The sequence below is a fragment of the Alligator sinensis genome, unplaced genomic scaffold, assembly GCF_000455745.1.
Source record: "Alligator sinensis unplaced genomic scaffold, ASM45574v1 scaffold933_1, whole genome shotgun sequence".
In the NCBI taxonomy this organism is placed as follows: Eukaryota; Metazoa; Chordata; order Crocodylia; family Alligatoridae; genus Alligator; species Alligator sinensis.
In genome coordinates this window covers 213851-237689 of record NW_005842542.1, presented here as the reverse complement: position 1 = coordinate 237689, position 23839 = coordinate 213851, and the positions used below count along the sequence as shown (strand labels likewise).

The following is a 23839-nucleotide window of genomic DNA, read 5'->3' as shown; positions in this document are numbered from 1 at the left end:
GAGATGAGTTGGTACCTTCCACAGACTCATAGAAAATTAGGGTTGGAAGGGACCTCTGGAGGTCATCTAGTCCAATCCCTTGCTGAAAGCAAGACCATCTCCAACTAGATCATCCCAGGCAAAGCTTTGTTTAGCCAAGTTTTAAAAAAAACTCCACGGATAGAGAGTCCACAACCTTTCTGGGTAGCCTGTTCCAGTGTTTTCCTACCTTCCAAGTGAGAAAATTCTTCCGGATATCTAATCTAAACTTCCCTTGCTGCAACTTGTGACGGCTGCTCCTTGTTCTGTCATCTGTCACCACTGAAGAACAGTCCAGCTCCATCCTCTTTCAACCACCCTTTCAGGTAGCTGAAGGCTGCTTTTAAACCCCCTCTGTCTTCTCTTCTCTAGACTAAATAAGCCCAGCTCCTTCAGCCTTTCCTCATGTCATGTGCCCCAGCCCCCTCACCTTTTTTATTGCCTTCCGCTGGACTCTCTCCAACATGTTCATGCCCTTTCTGTAGTGGGAGGCCCAAAACTCCAGTACTCCAGATGTGGCCTCAGCAGTGCTGAATAGAGGGGAATGATCACTTCCCTTGACCTGCTGGCAACACTCCTACCAATGCAGTCTAGTATGGCATTAGCCTTCTTGGCAACAAGGGCACACTGCTGGCTCATATTCAGCTTATTGTCCACTGTAACCCCCAGGTCCTTTTTTGCAGAGCTGCTGTCCAGCCAGTCAGCCCCCAGCCTGTACTGGTGCATGGGATTGTTCCATCTTAAGTGCAGGACTTTGCACTTGTCCTTGTTGAACCTCATGAGATTTCATTTGGCCCAATCCTCCAATTTGTCTAGGTCACTCTGGATCCTAGCCCTATGCTCCAGTGTATCTACTACTCCCCCCAGCTTGTTGTCATCCACAAACTTGCTGGGGGTGCACTCTATGCCATCTTCCAGGTCATTGATGAAGACATTGAACAAAACCGATGCCAGGACTGACCCCTGGGGCACTCCACTTGATACTGGCTGCCAATTAGACATTGAGCCATTGATTACTACCCTCTTGAGCCCAATGCTCCAGCCGGTTTTCTATCCACCTTACAGTCCATTCATCCAGCCCATACTTCCTTAGCTTATCTGCGAGAATGTTGTGGGAGACTATATCAAAAGCCTTGCTAAAATCAAGGTATACTACATCCCCATATCCACACAGCCAGTCACCTCATCATAGATGGCAGTCGGGTTGGTTAGGCATGACTTGGCCTTGGTGAATCAATGCTGACTGTTCCTTAGCATCTTCTTCTTCTCTTCCAAGTGCTTAGAAATGGATTCCTTGAGTATCTGCTCCATGATTTTTCCAGGGACTGGAGTGAAGCTGACTGGTCTATAGTTCCCTGGATACTACTTCTTCACTTTCTTAAATATGGGCACTATGTTTACCCTCTTCCAATCCTGGATCTCTCCCAATTTGCCATCAGTTTTCAAAGATGATGACCAGTGGCTCTGCAGTCACATCAGCCAACTCCCTCGGCACTGTCAGGTGCAGCCCATCCAGCCCCACGGACTTGATTACGTCCAGCTTTTCTAAACAGTCCCTAACCTGTTCTTTCTGTCTGTTAGCTGCATACCTCCTCCCCAAACTGTTCTGCCCTGTGCAGTAGTTTGGGAGCTGAGCTTGCCTGTGAAGTCTGAGGTGAAAGGCATTGAGTACTTCAGCCTTTTCTGCATCCTCTATCACTGGTTGCCTCCCACATTCAGTAAGGGACCCACACTTTCCCTGATCCTCCTCTTGTTCTTCACATATTTGTAGAAACCCTTCTTGTTACCCTTCATATCCCTTGCTAGCTGCAACTCCAATTGCACTTTGGCCTTCCTGACTTCATCCCTGCATGCCCGAGCAATACTCTTATACTCCTCCCTAGTTGTTTGTCTAAGTTTCCACTTCTTATAAGCTTCTTTTTGTGATTTAGTTTACTGAGGAGTTCCCTGCTCAGCCAAGCTGGTCTTCTGCCATACTTCCATGTCACTCCTACAAATAAAATGAGAAAATGAATTTATTAAATTAGAACATGATACCTATTCGGGTGTGATTTTGGCATTGCTATTTTACCATATTTATTTGAATCAGACCCATTGACTTCTACCGAGAGTATACTCACAAGGTTACAAGCTTAAATGCCATTTTTTCTCACGTTGACAAAATCCACATTAAAATGTTTTGTGGTTTAAATCCATAAGTACTGTTCACATGGGTCAGTAGCCATGCATCTTGCTTCAGACCCATCAATTAAAAGGCTGAAGTAGTGGTCAATTAGATTTTCATTACAGCTCATAGTGGAACTGAAATGTAAAGAGAAATGTTGTATTCAGCTGTGTAGCATCTGCAAAACTGATTCTGCTGAATAAGTTCAGGTTGTTCAGTCTAAGTTTGATTTGTGCATCTACCTAAAATGCATTTATCCTCCACTAATATCTATTCAAACGATTTTATGAAGTTCTGATCTTGTCACAGATATTGGAACTGTGCTTTTGTTGCTTCTCTGTATTATGACCCCAAGATCCTATCATTGGAAGCACTTATAATTTGCAGATAGTCTCTTCTTTTACCACTTCTCTTCCTCCTCTATATCTTGTGTACTGTGCTGTACTTTTTCAGTTATGCACAACACGTGCAGGTATCTAGGATAATCTTGTACTAATGTTTTCATGATGTTAGTGGCTTTAGTTCGCAATGTAGTGCTTGGGAACACAGCAGTTCGTTGTGATATTCCTAGAAACCCCAAGATGGCATTATGGCACTAATTTTCTAAGTTTGCATTTTTATTCCATTAAAAGTAGTACACAGCTCTGATTTACTTTTCTTTTTCTTGTCCCATTTTTTTAAGCACAGAGGAAATAGTCTTACATTGCATTTACATTGGAGAAGCTTTGTTTTTCCACAACTCAGTCACTTAATCAGATGGAACAAAAACATATTATCATCAAATGTGAGGAATTTCATGTTTGAACAAACAACTTCATATCCATGACTTTAAGCACTAAAATGTGTCAGTATGGATCATATCATTCCTACAGATAAAATGAGAAAATGAATATATTGAATTAGAACAAGATCCACTGCAGGTCCAACTCCAGCCTTGAACCCAGGTCAGGGCCAGAGTGGAAGACATTGCAGCTGCCTGTCTCCCACAGCTTCTACCTGCTCCTTTTTCCTCTGCTGCTTAGTGTCAGGCTCCATTCCCTCCTGGGGTACAGAACACATGGAAGTTTTGGTCTTTGCCCAGCCACACAGCTCCTTAAATTCAGAGTTTGATTTAGGTAAATGTGGTAATAGCACTTACAGGGGTGTAGGTTTTAGCCGTGTTGGTCTAAGGACATAGGCAGACAAGGTTCCTTGGGTGAATTTGATATCTTTTATTAGACCAACCCAAATAGTTGGAGAAAAGTTATTAAGCAAGCTTTCGGGTTCACAAACCCTTCGTCAGGCTAAGAAAGTTTCCAGGAAGAGCACACACCAACTGCTGAAACTTCCTTAGCCTGATGAAGGGTTTGTGAACCCGAAAGCTTGCTTAATAACTTTTCTCCAACTATTTGGGTTGGTCTAATAAAAGATATCAAATTCACCCAAGGAACCCCCCCCGGGGTTACAAGAAATAATGGCCACAGGCAGCAGAGAGCAGATTTAAGGAAAAAGCTCTCTCCCCATTGGGAAAGTAATACTAGCCCTAAAAGCCAGAGTCCTTTGTAGTTTAAGGAAGTACATAGGTTGGGTACTGTAGCTTATTAGAACTCAACTTAGATAGGCATCTAGCTGGGGTCATCTAGACCCAGCACTATTTCCTGCCTATGCAGGGGGTCGGACTCGACGATCTATTGAGGTCCCTTCCGACCCTAACATCTATGAATCTATGAACCTTGTCTGCGTAATAGCACTTAAAAATTTCAATGCTTTTATAATTCTTTCAGTTATGATTACAGTATATACTGTAAGTGTGAGTATGTGGCAGTGTATTTTGCTTTCTTGGTCTTGGATTAGTTATGTGCAATCATCCGTGTTAATTTCTAGAAGATTGATTTTTACGGTGATAAAATATTTTAGCAGTAATTATGTAATGCATACATGCCTTTTACCACCTACATCTCAACTTTTTTTTATAAAATGCTTGCTTTAGTGGTGCATGGAGGGTGCCTTCAAACACATGCATTACATTGCACACACATGACCAGGATTAAGTCTGTTCACAGATTTGGAATCCTGCAGGAGTGAGAGAGAAGTCAATGAAAAGAGTATTGTTGGCAATCAGCAAATGAGCTTCAGTCAGGTATTGTAGCTTAACACATGAAGTATCAAAATCTAAAGCTAACCCTAAAGAAGCCAAATGGGAAAGTAACTTTAAGAACAACTCCACTTTTTAAAACTCTCTTCATTCAATTTTTGAAGATTCTAGGCATCCTTCTTTCAAGAAAACGTAATCTACTTCAACCCAGTTTTCCCTTTTTTTGGTCATGAATGGTATGTTTAACATGGGAAATAGATTGATCTCCTCTGAAGTTTTATATGCTGTCTACAAAATTACGTGAGCCACTTGTTCACACTTCAGGACTTATACACAGTAACGTATGGGCCACACTTAGATAGTTGTCTAGATTAAATTACATTTGTATTAGAAGTACAAGTCTGTGGTATAGGATTTTTTGCACAATCTCTGCTGGAATATTAGGGAGTTTATGCTTCACAAGGGCATAATGAGTTAATTCATGGTAAGGCAGTGTTTAACATGATAACAGCTTAAATCTAGGCAGATTGCATCTGAAAGGAACATAAAGAAATCTGAAAGTGGGACTCTTTAAGAAAAGATGAAACAAGTTCATTTTTCCTTTTCTTTTAAATAGCTACATCCCAGGGAAGATGCCTGCATACCGAGTGCCAACTATGGTGTTCTTTTAATAGAATTTTTTGAATTATATGGCCGCCATTTCAATTACCTAAAGACTGGAATCCGAATAAAGGATGGTGGCTCATATGTAGCAAAAGATGAAGTGCAGAAGAGTATGCTGGATGGGTATAGACCTTCAATGCTATACATTGAAGACCCGCTACAACCAGGTATTGTATCTTAACATATGAAACATCAAAATCTAAAGCTAACCCAAAGGAGTCAAATGGGAAAAGTAACTTTAAAAACAGCTCCACTTTTTCAAACTTTCTTCATTCAGTTTTTTTAAGATTGTGTACTGCATATTCCAAATGAGACTAATCCTTATTTCCGGTGAACAAAATGAGCAGTCTGTCATCTCTGACTGCAGTGTAGACATTCCTTTAGAAGTGCTTGTGCCATGAGTTCACGAAGATCCTTGCCAGTGGCTGGGCTATGATGCCTGCCAGCTCCTTAAGTACCCTGGGGTGCAAACTGTCAGGACCAGCTGACTTGAAGGTGTCTAGCCTCTCAAGGTCTTCCTTACAAGGTCTACACTGATATTGGGTATAAATTCACCCTCACCCTGGCCGTCCCGCATAGTGTTAGGCAGGGTGGTCCCTCTTGGCCTGGTGAAAAACCAATGCAAAAAAACCATTAAGCAGGTTGGCTTTTTCCTGGGTGTCAGTTGTCCCGTTTGGTTTAGCGGGGGTCCAACATTACCCTTGCTTTTATTCCAACTCCCCACATATCTGAAAAAGGACTTTGTATTGTCCTTGATACATGTAACCACCTGGAGTTCGGTTGCAGCCTTGGCTTTCCTGGCTTGCTCCCTACAGATCTGGACCAGTGCAGAATATGCCTCCTTTGTGGTGATTCCCATCTTCCATCCTTTTATAAGCCTCTCTCTTCAGACACAGGAGATCCACGAGTTCCCTGCTGAGCCAAGGGGGTTGCTGTGCCCTTTTGCTACCTTTCCTCTGAGATGGAATGGACATCCCTTGTGCTTTCAGGATCGCTTCCTTAAGGAGCAACCACTCATCCTGAACTCCCTTCCCTCTCGAGTCATGGTCCCTTTAGGGCCTAAAGTCGAGGGCTTCTACGTTGCTGACTGACTTGCCAGCTTTGCGGTGGATAGTGAAAGTGATCAGCTCGTGGTCAGTCTCCCAGCTTTCCTTCAATTCTTAGGTCACTGACTAGATCACCCCCTTCGGCCAGTACCAGATCTAGCAGCACTTTACCTCTTGTCAGTGAATAGACTTCTTGAGTCAGGTAGAGCTGGTCCATGCACGTGAGGAAGCTTTGTGACTATTTGGATTTGGCCCAGTGCTCTTCCCATGAGATGTCTGGGTAGTTGAAGTCTCCCATGACAACCATGCACCAAGAGCATGCAGCCTTAGCCAGTTCCTCGGCAAATTCCTGGTCAAGCTCTTGTTCCTGATTAGGTGGTCTCTAGTAGACTCCTACCATTGTGTTCCCTGTGCCATGTTCCCCACGCACTTTAACCCAGAGGGTCTCCAGTCCTCCCTGGGTGACAATGTCAATTTGCAGGGACATGGAGCTTTCCTTGACAGAGAGAGTTACACCCCCACCCCTTTTTTCCGCACAATCTCTCCTGTACAGGGTATAGCCATCTATACCTGTGGGCCAGTCATAGGTGGAGTCCTACCAGATTTCTGTTATCCCTATGTGATCGTAGTCATTCTTGTTTAGCAGGAGGACCAGTTCCTCCTGTTTGTTCCCCAAGCTCCTGGCATTGGTGTACAGGCACGTGAGTGTCCCATTGGAAGCCCTAGGCTTCCTTGCACTCCCAGGAGGACATCCTTCCAGGGCTGGGGTAGGAGTGGATTCCCTTGAGTGCCCTCACTTGCTGGTTTTGCAGAAGTTGCCTAGTGGGTTTGCTTTAGTGGCTGTCCACCCATCCCCCAGCGGGTTTAGTTTAAAGCCCGGTTCAGCCGGTCAGCCATTCTGGCTGAAAAGAGCTGCTTCTCTAGTTAAGAGAGGTGGAGGCCATCTCTTCCCAGCAGACCACTGCCTCTCTCACCAAAGAGCGGAATGTGATCATGGAAGCCAAAGCCTTCATGATGACACCAGTGCTGCAGTCTTCGGTTGACTACGTCAGTCCATCTCCCCCTCCTCAGCTCATGACCCACAACCGGGAGGATCGAGGAAGAACCCCCAACCCCCTAAGCCCCGCTTCCAAAGCCCTGTAGCCACTCATGACACGGCCAGGATTATTCCAAGCCGTGTCATTCATACCCACATGGATAAGGAGAATAGGGTAGTGGTCAGAGGGCTGGATAAGCTTTGGGATCCTCTCTGCAGCAGACCTTCTGGGCTAAGGGGTCAGGGTGGCAGATTGCTCCCTCAGTCCCCCTCAGGAGGGAGTCTCCCATGACGACCACGCTGTGTTTCATTTTGGAGAGAGCAGGGGTGGTAGCTGTGAGCGTTCCTCCCTTGTCTGGGCGCTCTGCAGACTGTACTAGGGCTGCAAGAGGTTCATACCTGGTAGCAGGTACTTACAGCCACAGTCCAGTGGGAGTGAGTAGGTAAAGTTTATTTTGTTGGCACTGGACCTGGAGTCAGAAGAGAAAACATTTAGACATGCTCATGGCATCCATTTGATTCTGTAAATGGACATATACTTGGCAGTTTTGATATCTGTGGTCACAAAATTGGTATTTTATTTATAGGATTCCATTTTGATATTTTATAATAAATTGTATTTATTCATCATGTTAGAAAGATACTCTAAAATCTTAGGATCCCACACAAACTGAAATGTTGTGTTGCTCTATATGGCATTTCATGCTCTATAAAATATGTACTTTTTGATGTGTTGCAGTTTTGACTAGTGCATGATTTATTATGTATTTATTTTAAGGTAATGATGTTGGGAGGAGTTCATATGGTGCCATGCAAGTGAAACAGGCCTTTGATTATGCATATGTTGTTTTGAGCCATGCTGTATCGCCAATAGCTAAATATTATCCCAACAATGAAACTGAAAGGTAAAACTTTTAAAAAATTAAGTCACACCATATTTACATGCATTCTTATGTATTTAAAATCTGAAACTGACCAGGTTTTGCTTCTTTTCTTTTTTTCTTTCACAGTATATTAGGTAGAATAATTAGAGTAACGCAAGAAGTGGCCACGTACAGAGATTGGATATCAAAGCAGTGGGGAATTCAGAGTAGAACAGAGTCTTCATGTAATGGTAAGATTTGGCTACTTTGCTTTTGATTCAGATAAGGTAATGGCAAAGGTCTAAATATGAACATTCTACATTGCATCTAATTCTCTGGCAAACTGTTAGCATAATCTAGAGGGAAAATTTGGATTTGAGTAGCTGTGGAAAAAACGGCATTAACACTAATCTTTATTCTGGTGTCACTGATTTTGCCTGGTAACAACCCTAGAAAGAGCACTGACACCCAAGGGGAAACTTTAAAGCTTCTGTTTAAAATGGTTCTAAAAATTATCACTGTATGTTTCTCTACTGGTGTGTTTGAAGTGTAGATTGTTGTAAAATGAATATACACAACACAGTCACTTTTAAAGTAGTCCAGACTTTAAGGACAGTAACATAAACCTTGGTTGGTTTTTTTTTAAATTATTTATTTATTTATTTATTTATTTTTTGTTTCTCTGCTGAACTTCTGAAGTGTGTTCCTGATCTGAAATTAAACATGTCTTTGATCTCAACTAGCTAAGGATGTAGCTGTGAGCATGATACAAAAGAGATTGACTTCCCTGGGGGAGTAAATATAAAAAACAGAGCAATACTTGAATAATAATCATAATTCCTTATAGACTTTTGTTACTAAAGAGAATAGATCATGGGGGGGATATATCCAAGTATATGAAGAATATTCAAAGCAGTCTTTCTAGTCCTGGACAGATGTAACATCTAAAGCCCTTCAAACATGCACATGTGCACTTGCGCAGCATCAGCAACCTCTAGAACCAGAAAATCGTTTGTATGTCTCTGCCACAGGGTCTTACAGTTCTGGCAGGGAGTGCAGGGTCTCCAGTCTCTTGTTTTCCACTGGGAGGTGCACAGTTGCCCTCAACCTTCTCTGGAGTCTGCAAGAAACTGTTCTCTGCCCCCCGCCCCCAGCCACAGGATTCTCCTCTGGCTGGAGAGCACTTGCTGCATACCCTCATTGATTTTTTTTTTATTTTATTTTATTTTTATTTATTTATTTTTTTTTTGGAAGCACCCTGGCAGTAGGTTACAGCAGAAGGCTGCGCAGTCTGTCCCTGCCTGAAGCATTCCGAATTGGAGTGAAATTTGGAGCACTTGAAATGTATGTCTGTCCATGGCCTCTGTTTATTTTAACCTTCTAATTGTTAAGGATGACTCTGGGATTGGTTTTTGGACTCTGCTTTGTTATATTTTCTGCCATGCTTAATGACTTAATGTAAAACAGAACTCCAGTGCTCTGTTTTGTGGCTAGAGATCATCATTTAGATGAGTTAAATTGCATATACTCTAAAATGCATTGAAACTATGCAATGTCTAAAAATCTAATCATGTTGATTAGATTAGTGATGACTAAACAGTTGAGAAATAATTGGCCATCTTTACGCTTGACCAGAATTTAAAGCTTGCCTTAGTGGGTGGATTCCAGCAAGCTCTGTCTTGATTGGAAGACTGCTTGTGGCACCACCTCTTCTTTTTAATCTGTAAATCAGTATGGTAAAGATACGTCAGCTGGCTGTGGCAGTCGGATCTCTCAAGCTTCATAGTATTACTTAATTGTTAATGTATTTACATAACGTTAGTTATGTATATGAATATACCTAACTAGAAAATGAACCTGTAGATCTACTGGAAACCTACCTCAGTATATGGTGAGGGCATTCATAAAGGGCCACAGAGGAATATTTCTCCTAAAAATCTGCTGTTTTGAATAGAAGTATAGCACTGTCTAGGAATAAGCAAATTTGGGCAACCTTGCCTTGTATTGGCCCCTTTTACATATAAAACAGTAAATCTTGCTTATAAGAAACGTAACAAGGAAGTTCATACTGGGATTCTTCTTGGTTTTGTTCCAAGATTGGCTATTTCTCTGCTCTTAAATCTTTTTTACCACATTTGCCAGAACACAAGGCTACATATTATTTAGAAGATCTGCACCCAGCAATTCCCATTTAGGAACGCAAATTAAGTAGCCAGAGGCATAGATAGAAAGTTAAACAGCATTTCTGTGGTCTGTTCTCTTTTTGAACTCTTATGTATATTTTTAAATTTGGTATAGTATGGTAGTTTATTTCATCACGCTCCACAGTGGACTTCTTGAGTGTAGATCTGATCCCAAGTTGCTACATCTGGGAAGTCTATAGGTTTTGCTGGGACTACTCTGAAAATTACTGTGCTGTGTATACAAAATGTAGGGTTTATTAGAAATGAACAATTTCCTTTCATTTTACTTTTTAAAATTATTTTTTGCAGGTAATGGGGTAACCTTGATAGTAGATACTCAACAGTTGGACAAGTGTAACAATAATCTTTCTGAAGAGAATGAAGCACTAGGGAAATCTAGAAGTAAAACTTCAGAAATGCTCAGTAAACACTCTTCAAACTCATCATCTGGTCCATTGTCTTCCTCCTCTTCCACATTATCCAGCTCTAGTGATGTAGTAAGTATTAAAGTTCTTATTTTGAACTTGATCAGAATTTTTTTATCTCCCTCTTCGTATATGTGTATAATATACTTTAGACAAATTATGATGGTTCCAATAATTACATACAGAAGCTAGATTTGCATTGGGGTTATTTTTCTTACAAATCCAATGGGCATTAATTGATTTGTCAAAACTAAATTGATATGATGGCCCACTGCATTCCTATATAAAGTGCAATCACATTCTTTGCCCCTGTTTCCTGAATAATGCATGCATTTCAAAGGGCTGATGTGATTTAAATAACATTCCCAAAATAAATTGCCTAGTGAACATGTATTTAAATAGGGGTTTTTAAAATCTGGTTTAATAAAGGGATTTTAAAAGACTTTAAACAGTCAGGACTGTGTATTGATGGAGTTGATGGAATTCTAGATTGAAAATGGCTTAGTATCTGGTGGGACCAACATATTTACTCCTTAAACTTTGTTTACTTTAGTTTTATTCTGAGAACATAAGCTGTCTAATACCCATGTCTTCTTGAAGGATTCTGATGGAACACCATGCAAAACATCTAAGCAGCTGAGTTGTCGTCAGTCTACCACAAACCGAGTGGGGTCACAAGATGTATCACTGGAATCTTCCCAATCAGGTGGAAAAATGCAAAATAGTCAAACGGCTAATACATCTAGCAGCATGAACAAATCTCAGGTTTGGAACTGTTCTAAAAACATAAATATTTTAAACGATTTTAATAGGATACATGCTTCTGAAAGTATGGAGACATTCTGTGGAAGAACAGCTATCTTGAAAAGGATTTTTTTTCCTGATTATTTATTTTCTAGTGTAACAGAATATGCAGACTTTTTCTTGAGGCATTCCAGGATCATTAATTATTCTGGGGTCATTTCGTTCCCCCTCGGTCCTTTCTGGGACTGGTTGTTCAGTGATATATTTTTTTTTTTTTTTATACCTGTTAAACTGATTACATAGACTTCCTTTTTTATAAGTTGTTCTCGGAAATTTTAGATGTAGAAGGACATGTGCAGTTGAATTATCCACTTCCTTTTAGTAAAGGGTACATAGTACAATTCTTACTGCAAAATAAAGTATGTGGTCCTGTCACTCTTGAAGTGTTATGTAAAGGCTAGAGATCAGCATTCTATTTCTTTCATTACTGAGGTTGCTGAAGTGAAAGCCTTTTAGCACAAGAAGTTAGATGTAGATATAATTCTTCCCTTAACATTGAGATCTTTTTAAATACAATACCTCCTGAAATTACAGTGTTTAAGGGTTTGTTTTTGGGTTTTTTAACCAGAACCCAAATGCTGTAAATGGCATATGTTGTTTGTAATGCATGTTGATTAGGTTCTTTTTGTTTTGCAGCATGGATCTGCAAGGTTTTTCCGCTCTTCTTCCAACAAAGGCTTTCAAGGTCCAACAAACTCGAGCCATGGTACCTCAGTGACAAACAAACAACATCAAGGCAGCAAATCACATAATCAGTATTTCCATGGCAAAAAGAGGAAACACAAGAGGGACGCAGCCCTTTCAGACCTTTGTAGATAGTTGCCTATCTGTATGCAATGATCTCATGCTACAGGATAGTTTGATAGTGACTCCTTGGATATCTTCCGGAGCTTCAGACTGTTCAGACATTGATTAGCAACTGCATTTTTTTTCCCAGCTCGCCACGGAACGGATCATGAAGATTGATCACCGCAAAAAAGAGGAAAAAATGGCTGCTCATTTGATAAGTCATATGCTACAACAGGGTCATTTAGGATATAAAGCTTGAATGTAAAATAAATATATTTCCCATCAGCTCATGCTGACCTGTAGGGGTAGTATTCAGTGTGTTTAGGGGGTGGTATCAAACAAAACAAAAAAACAAAAAAACCCAAAAAAAGATGAAAAATTGTATTTTTGAGGGAAACCCTGCCTTTAAAGGTGAAAGTAATTTGTGCATGATTTTTTTTAATTATTTTTGCATATATTTACCATTTTATTGTGTGTATATATAGATGACCACATAGGAAAACTGACATTTGTAATAGTGGATTTGTTAATACTTTTTACATAATATTACTGTTTAAATTGTAAACAGCATTTTTTTTCTCAGGATTAGTTTGGAAAATAATCTAAATTATCATCTTAACATCCGTATAAAGATACTTTATTAGCTATATTGTTCAGAATTTTTCTCTTTTTTTTTTTTTTTTGGCATTTAAATAATTAATAGAACATTTGATCTCCAAAAGTTGTTCCTCTAAGAAGAAAGGTTTACAGTGGCAAATGAAGTCTTTCATTTGTGTAAAATGTACATGTACTCTTGTGTGAACACTAAATTTGTGAGCGCTGAAAAAAATCTTCACCTTGTTTTCTAGCGTGCCATCATTTTAAGGCAGTGGGGTTTTTCAGGTTTCTCCTCCCTCCCTCCTCCTTCAACAATCTCCCTTTTTTAAAATAAAAACAAGCCTCTGGTTTTTCTTTTTCTTTATTTTCAGTACAAACCAACTCAATTTATTACCAGTGTTTGCATTCCCTGGCTACTTTAATCCCATGCCTTTCTGTTTGTGCCTTCCCCACCCACCCAAATCTGGTCTTTTTTATATTTTTTGCTAACACTTGGAGAAAAAAATTTAAGCTATCTGTAAATTTTACTATTAAAGTATTTTTTTTCTCATTCCCCTTTTAGGTATTTTTATATTTACACTTTAAAAATTTAAGTAGTCTTCAAATAATGGAAAATATATTTTGTATTGCCTTAACCCATACCTTTCATAGCCTTCTAATATTTCTTCATTGAACTTGTACCTTTAATTAAAATTCAGCATTTTTTGGTTCGGTCACACTTTAATTTACAGTAAATTATTTAATGCTGTGAATGTAAATTAAATATGTACATCCACATACGTAGTTTGAAAAAAGAGTTGGGGCACTTTAATGATAGAATGTTAAATGGCATTTACTTTAACATATTTCTTTAAGAGGAAAGAGTTTGTGTTCAACCTACGTGGCTGCATTTAATGTAGCTTTCCTGGAGACGATGCTTTTATAAAATGCTGTTAGCTTTTATCAATTTCTTTTTATATACATTTACAAAATACTGCAGACCAACCTGACCTTTAATGGGCACAGATGTGTGAAATGCCTTTTTAAAATAAAATAACACTAAAATAAGACCAAAAGTGATGTCATCAATTAAATTAATCATCATTCTCAACATGTTTAAAGTGTTTTACTTCAAAAAGAAAAATACATATTTCAACAAGATGGAATTCATAACAGTTACTCATACCAGTACTAAGAGTTTAAAAAGTGATGTTAATTTGACAATGTTTAAAATTTTAGATTCACATTTTTATTCTGATCAGATAATTTTATCAACAAGATGTTGAGCTTTTATTCATAGAAACTAGTACAAGTTGTACGACATTATGCATAATCACAGTATTTATTTTGTTTTAGATTATTGTGAATGTGTAGACTTATGTTCACCGCTTAGGGAACAATTATTTATAAATTATATTAATCCAGTATTGTTAGCTGCTATTAGCAAAACTGTTCCAAACACTTAATACTTGCAAAGATCTGTATCGCATTTACCACACTGAAGTGTTTTTAAAGAATCACCCTCATTGTTGAAAGCAAATGTACTCTTAGGGTGCAGATATTAGTGTTCCAATAAGCATGTGATAATTTTAAGGTGGTGGTAGCGGGAAGATAATCTTGATTCCATTGGGAATCTTAGGTTTGCCTCAATTTATGGTTTTCATAAATTTTATGGAAAATAGGTTTTCCTGGACTGCTCACGTTTCTTTTTGGTAAACAGTAACTTTCTAAAAGAAAAAAAAAGCATGAAGGAAAAATTGAGGTGTATTTTACATTGCCTCAAATGACCAGCATTGTATTCATAAAATACTGTATATCTTGCAAATCTTTATTTAAACAGAACAGTTGAACTGTTCCTTTTTTTTTCAATCTGAAGTAAAATACTTTCAAGAACTTTTAGTTTGCCTGCTCATTTGTCTTGTACATTTCATCTCTGTATTTGACTCAAGTCTAATTCCTTTTTGAGTTTCAATACTTTTGTGAAGATTTTGTGAATATATGAAAAAATAAATGTTTAATCTAAATACTACAGTTTATCAGCATTCTTGACATTCGCCCTGTTTTTTCCTTTGCACTGTTATGGAAAGAACAGGATATATCAATGGCTCCTGTTTGTAGTATGTCTCCTTTGTTGTCTGTTAGATGCCTTTAGTCTTTGTAGGTAGCTTCCTTGGGTGATTGCCCACTCTTTTTCTCCATTAATTTTTGAAGTTGTGGGTTTTTTGAGAAATGTATATTAGACCAAATTTGAGAAGTTAAAATAAATGTGCAGGTATTCATATGTACAGGTTTTTAAAGTAATATTTGTGGTCCTAATGTCAAGTGGCAAGTCTAAGAGATGGTGAGAGTTATACTATACAAACCTTGGGGGGGGGGGTTATTGTGTTTTTTTTCTTTTTTTATAATGTTTAATTTTTCTCTTCTGTCTTATACCAGATACCCACTCTCTATCTCTTGTATTTCGGGAGCAGCCAGAGGCCCTATTCAGGATTGGGGTCTAGATATTGTACGTACAGTATCAGGCTGGGTATTGTACAGGCACATTAGTAAATTAAAATCCTTGCTCTAACAGGTGTCTAACTTTTAAGTAACATTTCACTGTTCTTATGCCAGATTTTCCTGAACTTCATCCATGCTCTTGACACTAAAATGTTTCTTTAGTTTTTTTTAATATAGAAAAGGCAGTTCAATTAGTAGATAAACATCTTTTGGAACGTAGTTGTCTGTGACGGCTCATTTACTACTTAAGAATTGTTCTAACTGGAGTTCAGTTCAGGCTGTTTACTTCAGGCTGTTTCTCCTACTTGTTCAGGTTTGGGAAGGAGCAGCTAAAATCTTAGTGCAATAAAAGATATTACGAAATAAATCTAGCTTCTAGCATAGTCCCTGGACCATCAGGACTACTCAGATTCTACTGTTATATAAACCTTTCAAATTCCGAAAAATCCCAGCCTCTTTCTGTAGGCCTCGCTTCTGTTCCATAACCAAGAGCATCTAAGTTACTTGCAAAAGAAGCTGAAACATCCAAAAACCTGTTTTAGGATGTCAGACTATCATTTCTTCAAGTTTACCCTACTTACTCATTTTAAGTCTATTCAAATGTATTTAAAAAATTGAACTTTAAACTGTAAATCACCTTCCTTGTACAGTGTGATAGAAAGAAGTGTGTTTTGTTTTTTTTTCCATACAATTATTATTTGATAGGTAAGTTAGTCAACTAGTAAAAAACAAAATGTATTTTTGTGTGAAATTAGATATGATGCTGGTTTTACAAAATGTCATGCTCTGGGTCATCTGAAATTTTACAAGTTTTCCATCTTAATTTTTCTAATAATCCTTTATTACATTTTGTAATTACTTTTATTTTCTTAAACTATCTGTAGAAAAAAATCATGTTCTGATCTACTATGGAAGTTTTTCCCAATACGGTATATTAAAAATTGACCTCTCCCACTTGTATCTGGGGCCATGCGCAATTCCTATGGGATGCACAGTTAAGTTATCAGAAAATGATGCATCAGAGCCCAAAGTTGTGCTATTAAATGAAATCACCCAGTAATTAGAACTTTGGGTTGACATTTAAATCTAAATGCAAATGTGACTCCATCTTGAGTTTCTTGAATCTCAGGATTTGGCCCTAACTCCAGTAAAGTAGCGACAGACTCTATAGTAGAGTGCCTTTAACTAACATTCCATGTTGCTTCCAAATTTTAAATTAAGAGCAGTGTTTCTCAACCTGTAGATCGCAACCCAAAAATGGGTCACAAGAATTTATGAAAGGGTAGTGAACAATCACAGAAAAACATGGAAAATCATGTTTTCTCTTTTAATGGAGAAAAACATGGGAAACCTTGGGTTTCCCCTTGCTGACTGGCAGGAGGCTAGCTACTTGAACTATTTACCGGGTCAGGACTGGCCATCAATGTTTACAAATGGGTCCTGGAACAAAAAAGGTTGAGAACCACTGATCTAAATGATGCAACTGAAATTGTACCAGTTGATTGAACTGCTTTTAAAATGTATAAAATGGTAATATTTCACTATTTCACTATACATTACTATCCATATTTTGTCTCTAGCGTGATACCTTATGTAAGTAAGATTACTTCTGTTGGAAGGGGAAAGCAAATTCAAACAGGTAAGATTTTAACATTATTTTTATTTCTTAACTTTGCTTTCTAATGTACTGGAAACCATACTTTTAGAGAGTAATAGCATAACACCCTTATATTCATCAGTAGCAAAGTTCCCTTTTTTGAGGACTGGGTCCCTGTGGCTGTGTGCACTCCTGGGGGGGCAGTGGAGACGCGTGCCCTTCAAATCTGTGCATCGGGCAGGGGCGAGGTGGGCTGCCCACTGCAGGTGTGGACTCCCACCCTACTGCCCTCCCCCAGGGACTCTGCAGCCCAGCAGGTGCAACCCAGTGCTGCAGGGCACAGTGAGGCTGCGTGGGGTTCTTGCTGCTGAGAGCTCCAGGCTGCCCTGGCAACATCTCCTCTGCCCAGTGTCATGGGGTTGTGCCCTTCACTGCTGTCGTGCATGCAGGGGATGCCTCACCAGAGCAGCATGGAGCTTCTAGCGGCAAGGACATCCCCATGGGGCCCCGCTGTGTCCTGCAGTGATGAGTTGCACCCACTGGGCTGCTGAGGTCCCCGGGAAAGGCAGCAAGGTGGGAGCCCAAGTCCACAGTGCCCGATACTACTGGGCAGTAGTGTCGCATGGGAAAAATCATGACGTGACGCTACTGTGAAGTATTATTAGGCTACTGTGCAGTAGTGTCACAGAAAAAGCATTTGCTGGCACTACTGTGCAGTAATTCAGGTTACTGTGCATTTACTTAATACTTATACATACAAGTACTATATAAGTGTGCAGTATATACAAGTATTAAATAAATGTGCAGTAACGACTGTGCAGTAGCATCTTGTGTAGACATGGCCCCTATTTAAATAAGAATCAGGACTGATCCACCTGTCCTTTGCTGAGACTGTTGATCCAAAGCCCATTTCAGAAATCTGTGCACTTCAGGCCAGACCCCAGTTGTCTGTGCCCTGCTCTAAAACAGTGCTAAATATGTTGTCCCCAAAGCTGTTGAGCAAGTAGCATCTGTCCTGTCACCTTCAGATTCACCTATGTGGTACCTCCTACTTGTTACTGTGCAGATGGCACTGAGCAACCTGAAATCGCTAGTATTTCTCTGCTATAGTTTTTCTTAGAGTATTGTATTTATTTTTCCTTTACATTTTCCTCTCTTCATTCCAAAGAAGTGTACAACTGCTATTTTTACAGCTTCTGCTGTCTGCCAGCTCTTCTGTATCTGGACAGATTGAGATTCAAAACCACATTAAGGAGATCTAAGCTAAAAGTTTTAGACTCTTGACAGGTACTTATAGTTTCCTCATCAATAAGTGGACAGCTCCTAAATCTCTTGTTTCAAAGTCCATTTTCTTCAGTTTTACTCTAGAAAAGGAAACACTTTTTGGTGACTGTGGGGAAGAGGGAGCTTACATCCCTGAGAAACCACTCTGGATTTGTCCAGATTCCTACCAAGAAGCAGGAGTAGACTTAAACACCTGAGCAGTACTTCTGGAAGTGCTTGCCCAGAGTAACACCCACCATTTATGTAGGCTGTTGATTTCAGTCACAGGACTGGTGACCTGGCATGTGATGAAGAAAGAGGATTTTGTTTTGCTACATATTTTTTCTAATGTACAGATTTGACCCATCCATATTTTTCTGTTCAAATTGCAATGCTGTTGGAGCATCTGGGTGGATGGACTTTTTCTTCCTTTTGATACATTCGCTATCATCACATATATATAAAATGCCTAGTATAGATTTATTTAACATGGTTACAACTTGAGGGGCATGTCTACACAAGACATGTACTGCACAGTTGACTAAATAGCTGGGCAGTAAATGTCTTGTGTTTACACGTGTTCCCCTATTAGGCTGGAGTAAACTAATTTACTCTGCAGCAGGATAGTACTTGTAAATCCACATACTATCCTTCTGTGGAGTGTAAAACTCAGCAGTGCACATGTACATGCCACTGGGGCTGGCTTGACCATGAGGGTGCTTCAGTGTGGGGACTGCCTGCTGGGTAGCCCCACAGTGAAGCACCCTTATGTGCCGGCCAGCCCCTCCACAGCACATTGAACTGGGACGGAGTGCTGGCAGGCTGACCCCCGACCCCTTCCTATGGCCACCAGCCCCCGACCAGGTGGGGCTGCTCCAGCTCAACATGCTGCAATCCCGGGTGCACGTGCGGATGCATGCCCAATTTGAATAAACTGTGAAGCATTAAGTTCCACAGTTTATTCAAACATGTTAATAGGCATGTGTAGATGTGCCCAAGGGGAATCAAGAAAGGATTCAAGAGACATGGCTAGTTGGCTAGGTCCTGGCTTGCTCTGATTTATTCTCCTTAGTATACAAAGATGGGATAATAGATGGGTATTTTGCATAATTGGCAGAGTAGCAAACTTGGAGAAAATTAAGGCAAGAGGACTTTTCCCTGGCCCTCTCCACCTGCTGCCAAACTTTTTAAACATTGTGCATTGGAATGGAAGTCTTGTGGGTCGCTACCTAAAAAAGCCATGTTAAAATTGGAGTAGAGCCCTGCCCTTTGGGAGGTAAAAATAAACGGATTCTATTTATACACTATCTATATTATGAGACCTTTGTACATTATCCTAGAGTGTGTCCAATACTGATTATTTTGGAGAATATATAGCATGTATTTGAATTTCAAATCCTTTAGTATCATGGTAAATAGTCCAAGAATGATATGTAAGAAGGTTTTATGCAAGCCCTACCTTGTAAACCAGAGGCGGGCAATTATTTTCGGTGGAGGGCCGCTTATTGAGTTTTGGCAAGCCATTGAGGGCCGCATGACAGGCAGTCAGGGGCAGATAAATATAAATTTTCTAAATGTTTTAGGGGCCCCGTGGGCCGGATAGAGTGGCCTGGTGGGCCGCATCCAGCCCACAGGCCACATCTTGCCTGCCCCTGTCGTAAACCCATGGCACTCTACTCAAATCTTGGCTATGAGAACGTTAATGCGTATTAGGTTTTTTGTTTTGTTTGTTTTTACTAACACCATAGCATACTGTAGGCTCTGATGCCTCATTTGTCAGATATAACTGAAAATTATCATATCTCCATATTCTGACCTTTGTTTCTGCTAATCTTTTGCAGTTTTGAATCTCTCTTGAAATGTGCGAGATCCCGGAACATCTTGAAAAATTCTTGTTTCATTAAAACACCAGAGGCACCAAGCAATGAGGAAGGCAAATTTGCTTGACTGAAAATATAATTCAAACCTAAAAAGTCAAAGAGCTTTGTCACATCTTATGACGACATCACTGAGCAAGCCCTAGGTTATGCAGCACTCAGGTTATACAGAACTTGTGCAGAACTGTTTGTCTGAAAACTTTTGTTCACAGCCAATGTTGCCTCTTCAAAATTATAAATAGTTTCTCAATAATGTTTTCCAGTTGTCTGTGATCTAAACATTGGTTTCTTGACTGTATTTCCATGCGTGTCATTTACCAGCAGTTCTGACAAAGAGTTGCTCATAGTTCAATCTGTAAATTTTAAGGATTTGGGCTATTGAAAGAATTTAAATATATTACTGCTTTATACTATTTCTGAGCCACACCTCTGAATCGTTGTCTTCCCTATAATATTAGTTTGCTCTGAGTCTAATCTTACTGACTTCAAAGGTTGTTTTGCATTTGGTAAGGATAGATGATCTTAAACTTCTTTAAACAATAAAAATCCATGGGGGACAGACTACACAAACAGAGGGTAAACTGTCTAGGATTTAAAATCAAACCAGCCTTCTTTCTGGGTTGATTTTTAATCCTTTGTACTCAAGATGCTCAGCCCAAAGTTCGTAGATTCAAGTAGAAAATAAATAATAACCTAAAAGACAGATGTTGGCTGTGCAGGTTAGTTCTCTACTATTAGATCCAGAACTAGCTTTCTGTCTCTTGATATAGTCACTGTTGTGTGTGTGCATGCACGCACGTGGGGAAGTAATTTTCTATTATATTATAAATCTTATCTATTAAAAAAGAACAAAAAGTAAGAATTTCTGTCTTGAAACCAGACCTTTCCACTTTTTGGGGAGGGATGCTGCCTCTGCCCAGCATGTCAATGCCAAGTATATACCCAAGCTGCTCTGAACAAATATTGGCCCTTTAGTGTTGAATGCCATATAGGTAAATTAGCCCTGCTGAAACAGGTGTAGGAATGCAGCAATTCTGCTTTTGGTACCCAACCTAGCTTATTTGGAGCTATCTCTAGCAACACTGCCACACAGGTATATTGTCGATATCCAGGTAACCTGGATTACCAGACAGTGTTTCATGCCTGATACTGAAGGACTCCAGCAAAGAATCTGCTCAACACCCAAATAAACTGGGAAACTGTCAATTTCTGAAGCAGGTTTGTGGCACTAGGAGCTTCTGCCATAAACCTCTTCACAGGATTAATACTTTCCCCATTTCCCTGGACCCTCATCCTAAGAGTCTTTGAAAGATTTATTTGAGGCATTCCCATTAAACCTCTGTGGTCCTTGGTACATTAGCTTCCTGCACTAAGTCAAAAGTGTCTCAGATTGTCCTTCTTTATTTAAGGCTCCAGGTTTTCACCTCAGGCCAAAGAAACATCTTCTAGTGGCCTGGAGACCAAGATAACCTCATGGTTATACAAGAGAGGCTTTATTGATTGCATTTAATGGCGAATCTCTTGCCAACAGTCCATCCACCTGCATCTTAGAATTATTCAGGCAGGTTTGGAATTTAGATTGTAACCTAGTTTACTTAAACAAATATCTGCTCTTATTGAGAAGTAGTAAAATCATAGTAGAGTCCTGACCCCTTTTCTGGTCCTTCCTAAAACCAGTTTCATCAATAATTCTTCTGTGAAAACATAGTTTTAATATTTTAGGCTCATATCCTCTCTGAGTCTAGACCTTTTCTTCTCCAATAATTTCTCCCTCTTTATTGCATCTTTTTTCACAGCAATTACTTCAGCCATGTGAGGTGGGCAGAAAAGCATTTCTGATCTCTCAGGAAAGAGCACAATTCTTAGAATGCTTCTTCAGAAAGGTAAATGTTTCTAGATTCCCCACAGCTAAGTGAATAACACTCTAAACTAGTGGTCACCAACTGGTCAATCCTGATCGACAGGTCATTTGGGAAGCCCCTGACAATCGATCTCTGGGTGTTTAGCACCCCCCAGACTGAGATCGACTATCAGAGGCTCCACGAGCGGGAGTGGCCGGCATGCAGTTCAGGAGCGGCAGGACGTACAAGTGGCAGGATGCATGTGGCTGGGCTGACCCGCACCCCTTGCCGCCAGGGCTGGGATGGGTAAGTGTGACAATCCCCCTCCGCGCCCCCTGCCACTGGGAGTGGGGCCCCAGCCGGACCAGGGGAGGGTTGGAGCCCAGGTGGCACATCCAGGTGTGCGGGGGGAGGGGCTCCCAACCTGCAAAGCCCAGTGCACAACGGCAGCTGCCTCACCCTATGCACAGATTGGGGGGCATGTGCCCCCCAGTCCTCTGCCGGGGTGCATACAGCAGCGGGAGCCCCCTGTGCACCTGGACGAGCTACCTGGGCTCCGACCATTCCCCAGTCCAGCCCGGCCCAGCAGGGTACTCATCCCTGCCCCACTTCCTCCCTTGCCCCACATAGACTGGGCTGGGGGGCAGTAGATCCTGGATTGCCCTTTACTTCAAAAAGTGATTTTTTACCTTTAAAAGGTTGGAGATCACTGCTCTAAACTATTTTGGCACATTAAACCATAGGATTGTTTTTCCCAGAAACCTTACTTCAGAGGGCATGAAAATAGAAAAGGTGGGCAAGCCTGCCACCTGGTGGTCCTTGTATATCTTCTTGAAAGCTGAATAGGTTTGATATGTTATCCTTGCACTTGACAAGTGGGTGCTGAGTACTTATGACTTGTAAAAGAGGTGGGTTGCCAAAGTGGTGTGTGTTTGTTTGTTTGTTTGTTTGTTACTTGGAGCCTGTTTATCCAGACTGAAATTAATAGAAGTGAGTGACATCTTTCCCTCCCCTCTTTAAATTTGGTTTCTGAAACAAATCATTTAACATGCTGGAGCGTTCCCAGACCTGTATATATTAAGCTGTCAATCAGATAGTTAAGATCTATTATTTTAAAAAGGTAAGCTCAATCTATATTCTATAGGTCTGCTATGGTATGTAGATAAAGATCCTCATAAAGGGAAGAAATCAACTGAAAAATATGTAGAAGGCAGTCTTGAGAGGGTGTGTATCAGCATGGTGATGGAAGAAATCTGCAGAAAGTCCTTGACCCACACTGAATACTTTGTTTGCAGGTAGGGAAAAATCTCCCATTGGTTCATATTTCTGGATAGGACAGGGTTCGACTTTTCATTGTAGAGGCGGTTTGACAAATCAAGTGGTTCTAACTATCTATTAGAAGAAAATCATAAACACTCAACTGCACTTATCTCAGGTTCAGAGATCATTCACAGTAACAGATTTTTTTTTCCGTTTTCACTATTGCCAAACGAGTCTTACTAAATTATTTATTTTATGAAGTCTAGCAGTTTAGCACCGGAATGACCTCTGACAGCCTCTTTTTTAAATTACTTTTTAGATTTCTGTGTGAGACGTCCGTGGGCCTCCCGTCCGGTACCGCCCTTCGTCTGGTAGCCCCTCCCCCTCGTCCCGCCTGCCACGACTTGGATGTTAAGTGATTCGAAGGAGGGGTTCAGTGGAGATCTTCTGCCAGAGGGGCTTGCCCAACGTAAAGGGGGATACTCACGGTTGGGTCCTCAGATGTTCCATGGGGCTCCGCCACCCCTACACCCCGTCCACTCGCCAACCGGTCACTTGTTGATGAGATGGTCATCCGCCGCTACTTGCAGCACTTCTTTCTGGCAGGCCTTCCCGAGGCCCACGGGCGTCCTCCGGCACCCTGGCTCTGTCTCCGCCTGACCCGGCTGCTAGCTCGGGTCCTTTTCTTTCTTCTCTCCCCTGCTCTCAAAAATACTGCTCCTCAGGAATGGGAGAACTTCCCGAGTTGCTGCTCTGCTCCCAGCAAACGCTGGGAGTCGCTCCTCTTGCCCTGACCAGGGCTTCCGGCTCTCGCCTCAGCCGCTGGACTGATGCCCAGTTGCCTGCCTGAGGCTCTGGCTT

At 40.6% G+C, this 23839-nt stretch overlaps 1 protein-coding gene and 1 long non-coding RNA gene across 4 annotated transcripts in view; both read left to right on the top strand.

Annotated features, from left to right (window-relative positions):
- The window catches only part of TENT4B (terminal nucleotidyltransferase 4B), a 68685-nt gene extending 54151 nt beyond the window's left edge, over positions 1-14534 (top strand). The window contains exons 6-11 of one of the 2 annotated variants that reach the window (XM_006031957.3): positions 4873-5086; positions 7780-7906; positions 8012-8115; positions 10357-10544; positions 11073-11237; positions 11913-14534. In XM_006031957.3, the coding sequence (XP_006032019.1) occupies positions 4873-5086; positions 7780-7906; positions 8012-8115; positions 10357-10544; positions 11073-11237; positions 11913-12095 (981 nt within the window). In that variant the 3' untranslated portion in view covers positions 12096-14534. The remainder of the gene's footprint in view (positions 1-4872; positions 5087-7779; positions 7907-8011; positions 8116-10356; positions 10545-11072; positions 11238-11912) is intronic. The other variant, XM_025213627.1, reaches the window with a different exon arrangement.
- Positions 14535-16647: 2113 nt separating this feature from the next.
- Positions 16648-23787, top strand: LOC112551652. 2 transcript variants are annotated; one of them, XR_003095949.1, is made up of 3 exons: positions 16648-16779; positions 19842-22024; positions 22477-23787. It is a non-coding gene; the product is annotated as an uncharacterized LOC112551652 (long non-coding RNA). The 2 variants fall into 2 exon arrangements; XR_003095948.1 differs by having other exon boundaries at positions 19842-23013; positions 23298-23787.
- The last annotated feature ends 52 nt before the right edge of the window (positions 23788-23839 follow it).